The following is an 8,414-nucleotide window of genomic DNA, read 5'->3' as shown; positions in this document are numbered from 1 at the left end:
GGGCATATTATGCAAATCTGGGGCCAGAGCTGAATAGTTTGAGAATAAAAAAGAGGCAAGTGCTGCCAGTAGAGGGCCTTCATCTCTGCTTATCCTTCAACTTCTTCTCCAAAGAAATATTAAACAGGTAATGAAAGGCTAACATGTCACTATCTTGGCCTCGGACTCTAGATCCATTATTCTAGGCATCAAATCCCCCACCAAAGTAACCATGGCTCAAGGGTAGATGATGGTCCTGATACTGGACAATGGGCTTGAGACTCAGGGCAGTTCTATCTTCTCAAAGCTTTGCTCTTGGTTTACTCCACACACTGATAACTTTCCTCCTACCTTGATCTATTTTTTAATAGGGACTATAATAATACTTCTCACCAGTGCATTGTGTTATGGATTAGATTAGACAATGCATGTCGCTGAGTACTAGAGATCGTGTTATTGCTGTTGGCATAGTGGTGGGGTGGTGTTTCCATCCCTCCTTCTGAACACTTGCATGGCTGCTCACCAGCCCCAAGGCAGTTTCAGAATGGCATAGGGTTGATCAGGGTAACCTTTGCATTGCAAATCTTTTCCTTTCTACAAAGAGCTTGGCTAATAGTTCTCAAGTTAAATAAAATACAAAAGATAATCTACCATTTCAGAACACACAGTACTTGATATTGCAAAGTAGGGAGAATGCATTCTCCCAGAGACATTCCTTCTACCTTGGCAACAGAGGCATTTTCAAATAAATATACATCCCAGTAGGGGCAATGCAAGACTCAGTTGTGACTAAGCTACCAGCTAAGCCAGTGGAGTTACTGGGGGGGGGGGGGGGTGGGGGGGGGGGAGGAGATCTCTTAAGGAGAGAACAAAATGTTGATTGAATAGAAAAGCTGTGTCATGCTTGAGCTTCACTCTTAAGCATGGCTTTCTGTAGGGTTTGGGGCAAGCCACCTCATTTCAAATGCCTGAATATATTCAGAAGTCAAACCACCTCAGCTTCTCTTAGGAAGGATGAGATGGAACAAAAGGCTCCCCTGAAGAAAACTCAGAGGGCATTCCTCCCCACCCTTGCATCTCCTGCTTGCTCTCCCCTTTGCCGATGTAAACACGTCTTGAAATGGGGCGAGACGTTTATGAACCAGCTTTGCAGCTGCTTCATTACTCTGCTAATATCAATATTAATTTCTGTAGGCTTCCTTTTTCAGAACATCAGAGTACACACGCTGGTGTTTGGTGAGGGAATTTGTGAGCCTGCTCCTGAGGCACCTCCCCTGCCACTTCCCCTGTGGCACCATGCAAAAATCTGGTTCAAGCCCTAGACAGCAGGGAGAGAGGCGGGGACACAAAGTCAAGCCACGTCTCTCAGGCCAAATCACAGAGGCTGCAAAACAAGTACCTGGGTGTTGTGTGCCTGCCTCTCTGGGGTTTTGCCACCAATTTCCCACTTGGCCAGATGTGCACATTTAATTAATGGTCTGCTCATCACCTCCTGCAAGTCATTAATAATGATGCTCTGTAGATACCGGCCCACCTCAGAGCCTGCCAGAAGCATGCCACTGCCCACTGTCTCCCAGTCAGTCCCCCGCCGCCCACCGGCTGCTCCTGTGGCCTTCCAGCCAGGTTTCAATCCATGAGACAGACAGAGCTTAGAACCAGCTCTGCTGAATTCATCTCTCAAGCGAGATTTCTGGATGGATCCATTTCATTTCCTTCACTCACTAATGTTGTGGAGGATTTTTTTTTAAATTCTATTAAAAATGCAATTAAATTTGTCTCATGGAATTTGCTCTTTAAAAATCCAGACAGCTGCTTGCTCATGGTGGCATTATGCTCTTGATTCTTACGATTTTTTTTTTCTTCATCTCCATTCCATTACTTTACTGAGGATTAAAGGCGGGCTTACCAGATGGCAAATGCCAGGATCTCTTTCCACCCCCACCTCCCGTTCGGAAGACTGATCCTATCAGCCATAACACACAGCCCAGGTTCCTCATGCAGCCCTTGGAGGAGACAGCAATTGTTTTTTTTTTGTGTGTGTGTTGTTTTTTTTTAATTCATTAGCTAATGCCCGAAACACAATTAAGGGGCAGGAGGTTAGGAATGAGAATAACCATGTACTGCTCACAGTAACTTTCTGGGAATGCTGCAAAACGTCTCTCCTCCTCACCCCCCATCTCTGTGCCTCAGTTTCTTCATCTCCTCTCTATCACTTGCTTCCTCCACCATTTCTCAGCCATAAAGCATTCATTAGGCTGGGAAGCAAATGAGGTAATGTCTGTGGTGAGATGGTTTCCAAAGAAAGACACCATATAAAAAGCATTCTGATTGCTAACAGTCAGGGATGCTGAGGATTTGGCCTGGCTGGCTTTATAAACTATTTAACTGCATGCTTCTTGCAAAAACTATTTTTATCAGTTAATTACACATTTTTCTTATTAAATAACAATGTCAAAGCATTTCTTGCTCATTTTCTTGCCATGATTAATTTAATCTGCCTCTCTTTATTAAAAGTCCACTTTTTGTCCTCTCGTCTTATCCACCCTGATAGACTAGTAAATGCGTCATGACTGTTCAGCAACTTTGATTAACATTAACCCATTCTACTTCCATTCTTTCTTTTCCTCCGAATCCCTGAAATAGTCTCACTCTCACGAGAATACATGCCTGCTGTCTAAGGTGCTTCTAAACTGTGCAGAACGGATCTTGCCCTAGAGAATGGCTTCCCTTTTCTCCTTTCTTGGACCCTTCACCAACAGGCAAATCCTAAGAGGTAGACCAGATTGAAAGGCAGCCCTGAGTTATATGCTGCCTGGGAGGAGACAAGAGAGTCAGAGAGAGTGCACTGGTCATGTTCAATTTCAAAACAAGCACATGTGATGTGACCAGGATTTGAGAAAAAGAGGAAAACCAATGCCAATGGCATTCACTGCAGTGTGGGACTCTTACCTAATATTATTGTTAATTATAATTAACAATTAATATTAATAATAATATTATTATTATTACATGCTTAACCCCTTAATCTGGAAAGGGGACATAGGCATTATTATATGGGTTCATGCTATGGCTTGAACCCCACAGAGAAAGACTAGAGCTTTGAGGGGGGGAAGAAACTTTTCAGGCAAAGTAGTTAACTGCAGCAATTACAGAAATGGTAATAGGAAAGTAATTTCATTATTTTTATTTGTCACTGAGCTAGATAGGCAGCCTCTAAAATGGCTGCCTGCTGATAGTCACTCCTTTGTGCAATCCCCTCCCCCTGAGTGGGCTGGACTTATTGATCCATTTCGAATGAATGAAATATTGCATACGTGATGGGATGTCACTTCCAAGATTGAATTACAAAAATCTGTCTTCTTTCCTAGATACCCTCTCTCATTTGCTCACTCATTACCTGGAGAACCAGGCACCATGGGGTGGCTCCCCTATGATGAGGCACAGATGACAAGCACTGAGATACAGTCAATGAAAAACTGAAGCCCTCAATCCTATGGTTCATGAGGAACAGAACCTCCCATTAACCACGAGTAAGCTTGGCTACCCTTCCCCAGCCAAGACTACAGATTAGATTGCAGTCCCAGCAGACAGCTTGATCGCAACCACAGAGAGCTTCTCAGACAGAAGCACTCAGCTAATCTACACCCATATTCTTGCAGAAACTGTGAGATGGTAAATGTTGGGGTTTTATTTTAGCCATTACATTTTGGGGTAATTTGTTACTCAGCAATTGATAACTAATACATGACTCTTCCCACAGTAAAATTAATCCAGAAATAACATGACATACTACAGTGATGGGGGGAAAAGGGGCACTGCTTCCCTAGCTTTTGCCCTTGAAGTTATTAATCAACCAAAACCCCTTTTCTTGCTGGATATGATTTTAAATTAACATCTTTTCAACATAACTCTCTAGGTAGCCATTCTCAATTAATTGGTTGGGCAGATGAGAGAAAAATCTATTTGCTGTCCCTTGAACAATATAAAGAGAAGACTTGGAATTACAAGACCTGATTTCTACTTACAAGCCAAGAAACTTTGGGAAAATCATTTATACTCTTTGAGCTTTATTTTCCTCTTCAATAAAATGGAGGTAATCTGTTTGGATGCTCTGTAGCTAAGTAGCGTAAAGTAGATTTCTCTTTTTTCCAGTTGGCCAGCTTTCCCTTATGGCCACAAGATGGTTATAGCAGCTCCAAGCCTCACATCCTCCTAAAACAATGGTCCTATACAAGAAATGGAAGCATCCTTGTCTTCTGGTCTATCCTATATAATAAAAGGGTAATATGCAAATTGACCCTAATAGCAAAATGACCAGAACGACCGCTTGACCAGTCACTATGAGGCGCACTGACCAGCTCTTGGCTGTCAGGCTCCGAGAGCCCAATGGCAAACGGGGAACTGGAGGTGGGTGGCGGGGGACATGGGCAGTGCCAGGCCAAGGCCCCCACCCCACAGGTCGCCCCACACACAGAGGGTGACCTGTGGTGGGGGCAGGGCCAGCGAGTGGGCAGGAACGGCTGACCTCTCAGTCCCTTACTCTGGCCATCAGGCTCCAATCACCCAATGGCAAACGGGAAACTGGGAGTGGGTGGTGGCGGGGGGTGGGGAAGATGGTCCTGATTGCAGGTCAGGCCTAGGGACCGTACCCTCGCAGGAATTTCATGCGCTGGGCTTCTAGAAAGTAAAGAAAACTGCCCAAAACAATCCCCAGCAGAATTCCCTAGACATTATATTGATCAGACCTGGCTTATACCCCGTAAGGTGATCACTGGTTGAGGGGATTCAGATTACCGTAATCAGCTAACACCACCCCCATTTCACCCCTGAGGGTCTGAGGGACCTAGCTGCCTCTGTGGCTGATGGCCATCCAGAGAAGAACTGGCAAAATCTGAGCTTCTGGGCACATAAATTAAAAAGGGGGATGTTGCTGTTGGGTCAATGTGTTAGTCCATGTAGGCCAGGTTATGCTGGAGTATAGCATACATAATGGCCTAACTCACCCTACATGCCCAGCACAAGTCAGTCGGGCAGGGCTGACAGAGGCTGCACCCCATCAGCACAGGACCTCAGGATTGGCTATAGCAGCACAGAAAAGCAGGAGAGGCCTTTCCTGCTCTGTCACTTTCACTCACATTCTTTTGGCCAGAACCAGAGAATGACCCCACTTAACTGTGTGGGGGATAGAAAGTGTATTCTTCCATCTACCAGAAGAAGGAAAATGAAACAGGAATGGTTTTGACCCCAGTAGGCAAATGAGACTGTCTGCAATAAAGCCTTATCTCCTCATATGGTTCATGAGGTTCAAACAAGCTAATGTATTTACTCATTTCTCATTCATTAAACACATAAGATCTACCAAGCATTAGGCTGGGAGAGATCAATAAGACACAATCACCACCCTCCTTGCAGATACAACCATGAGAAGGTGATCAAACATCCGAATGTCAGTCAGAATTTGTTTGCCCTTTTCTTTCCCTTCCAAGTCCATAGTGCTCACCTCGAATATTTTGTCTTCCCACCGTTGGTTTCAAAGTCTTTTCAATGTTGTTAAGATGGGTCATAATCAGAAAGGACAAGGGACTAATCTGGAGTGCCATGGTGTGCAGGGATGTGTGGCAATCATCATCAAGAGAACTCTGTAGGCAACTCTAAGATGTCTTCTTTTCCTTGATCCCCTTCAGCTCATGGAACATTAGAAGAATGAGCTATTATATTGTTCCTTTCCAAATCCCTTTCTGAGTGGCTCAATTGCCTCATGAGAGAGAGGACATTCCTGCTTGAGTCAATTCTAAAAGTTCCTTCACTTCCTGAGCCCTCATGAGTGTCAGCTTCTTAAAGAAGGTATCATGATACTGTTAGGGTTGGGTAGCCTGCAGTTACAGAGAGACCCTAAAATTTTAGTGGCTTCATATGAGCTGCTTAATAGGAATGCCTGCTCAGTTAATGTCTCTACAGAGAGTCTTCTTCATCAGAGACCCAAGCTGATGGTGGTTTTGCATTTTCAGCTGTGGTTTCTAGGGTTTCACTGGGCATTGACAGGCCCACAAACCAGGGAGGAAAGCTTGTAGACAGTGCACAAGGATATTTTCATTGGGATGGGCCTGGAAATGGCATCCCTCACTTCCACTATGTACCAGTATAGAGCATGCAGTCAATGACCACACCTAGCTGTAAGAGACGCTGGGAAATGTAATTTAATTGTGTGCCCAGGAAGAAAGCAAGACAGATTTTTGTGGACAGCTAACAGTCTCTTCACACTCACCCACACAACTTCCTATTTTTCAACTTGGCAAAATCTAAGCTCGTGGAATATTTCTATATAACAATTTACTCTTTGGCTTGCCCAGGCAATGATCTTCTGGAAGACAATTCATAAACATTGTAGTGCAATTAATGGGCAGAGACCTGACCCACTGCCCATTTTTCCTGTAGTATTCCTCCACCAAAATTCTTGATCAGGTCCTCTCATTCTAGAGAGACAATATTGGGACTATGAAGACCTGAGGGGTAAGGTATTAGCCTGAAAAGACAGTGGAGGAGGAGGAAGCAAGTACATGCAGAGGGCACCACATGTGCAAAGGCCATGAAAAGGGAAAGAGGTTGTTGTGACTGAGTAACAGAAAAGTAGCCGATGTGGCTGAAGACGACGAGGGAAGAGCTGGGAGATGAAACTGGAGCAGTGGGTGGGGGGCAGATCATGAAGAGTTTTGTCACTCTTGATGAGGACTTTGAATTTGAATCTAAATAAAACGAAAAGCCATCTGGGCTTTAAGTAATAGAGGGATATGATTCCACACTACATTAGTCTGCTAGGGCTGCCATAACAAAGAACCACAGACTGAGTGGCTTAAACAGAAAGTTATTGTCTCACAGTTCCGGAAGCTAGAAGTCTCAGGTGGAGATATCAATGGGGTTGGTTCCTTCTGAGAGCTGTGAGGGAAAATCTGTTCCATGCCTCCACCCAGCTTCTGAAGGTTTGCTGGCAATCTTAGCATTTGTTATAGATAGTGTTCTCTCTGTGTCTTTACATCCTCTTCCTTCTGTCTGTCTCTCTTTCTCTCTATGTGACATTCTTTCTATAAGGATGCCAATCATCTTGGATAGGCACCCACCCTACTCCGGATAAAATCCTCTTCACTAATTACACCTGCAATTACTCTATTTCCAAATAAGGTCACATTCTGAGTTGCTGGGGGGTTAAGACTTTAACATATGAATGAGGGTAGGTGCACAATTCAACACATGACACACGTGTTTTAAGATTACTCTCTGCTCAGTATGAATGGGGAGAAGGGGTAGTTAGAGGTGGAGAGGCACGTTAAAAGGCTGGTGTCATTGTTGTCAAGATGAGAGATGATGTTTGCCTAGGCTAGGTGTCCAAGAAGATTTAAGATATATTTTGTTTCTAAAACGAGCATGACTGTTGACAGATTTTATTTCATTGGTGAGGGAAAAGGGTGAATCAAGGATGGCTCTTAGGTTTCTGGCTTGCGTGAGAAGGAAGATGCTGATGCAGTTTATGAAATAAGGAGGAGTGGGGAATAGAAATGTTTTAGGGTAGAGCCCCATGATTTTATTTTGTGATGTAATTAAGTACGTAGACCAAGCAGACAGTTGCATTTAAGAATCTGGAGCTCAGGGAAGAAAGCCGGTCCTGACAGCTCACAGCTGGGGGCAGGGACTGGGAGGCCAGGCATCCGTGCTGACGCAGGCTAGCCTGGCACCACTGGCTGCCCACGCCACTTCCGCACATTGGGGGATGGGAGGCCAGCCCCTGGAGGCTTAGCCCAGCCTCACCGTGGTGGATGCCTTTGCAGGCACCTGGAAGCTAGTGGACAGTAAGAATTTCTATGACTACATGAGGTCAATCAGTGTGGGTTTTGCTACCAGGCAGGTGGCCAATATGACCAAGCCTACCACAATCATCGAAATAAATGGGGACACGATCACCATAAAAACAAAAAGCACCTTTAAGAACTTGGAGATCAGCTTCAAGCTGGGGGTGGAGTTTGACAAGACAACGGCAGATGACAGGAAGGTCAAGTCCACCGTGACGATGGATGGAGACAAACTTGTCCACGTGTGGAAATGGGACGGGCAAGAATCAAAACTTGTGCGGGAGCTCATTAATGAAAACTCCTCCTGACGCTCAGTGTCGTGTGTACACGCACCTATGAGAAAGAGGCATGGCCTGCCCACCGCTTCACTGACTGCTCCTCTGCCAACTGGCTACCCCTGGACTCAGCACCAGATCGCCTCGTCTTTCCTCGGGCGGTTTGTATAAATCCACCTTGGGGGAATTCTTCTGGGGCCAGGCGCACCATCCTGGATCCAGTTCCAGTTCCAATTGTATTTGTTTTTTAACTTCATCCAAAGAGTGCTCTGAGGTCAATAAAGCAGAGCCAAGGCAAAAAAAAAAAAAAGAAAAAAAA

At 44.9% G+C, this 8,414-nt stretch overlaps 1 protein-coding gene across 1 annotated transcript; it reads left to right on the top strand.

The window, feature by feature from the left end:
• The first annotated feature begins 7,840 nt into the window (after positions 1-7,840).
• LOC103300873 (fatty acid-binding protein, heart-like) lies at positions 7,841-8,128 on the top strand. Its single transcript, XM_054721039.1, has one exon. The coding sequence runs from the start codon at positions 7,841-7,843 to the stop codon at positions 8,126-8,128; it is 288 nt and encodes a 95-aa protein (XP_054577014.1).
• Positions 8,129-8,414: the final 286 nt, after the last annotated feature.

The sequence above is a fragment of the Eptesicus fuscus genome, chromosome 9 (genome assembly GCF_027574615.1).
Source record: "Eptesicus fuscus isolate TK198812 chromosome 9, DD_ASM_mEF_20220401, whole genome shotgun sequence".
NCBI lineage: Eukaryota > Metazoa > Chordata > Mammalia > Chiroptera > Vespertilionidae > Eptesicus > Eptesicus fuscus.
This window is presented reverse-complemented; position numbering and strand designations above follow the sequence as displayed.

Bases quoted from the DNA above. Each gene is read 5' to 3' on its own strand.
- LOC103300873 (XM_054721039.1), top strand. From the start codon at position 7,841: ATGAGGTCAATCAGTGTGGGTTTTGCTACCAGGCAGGTGGCCAATATG.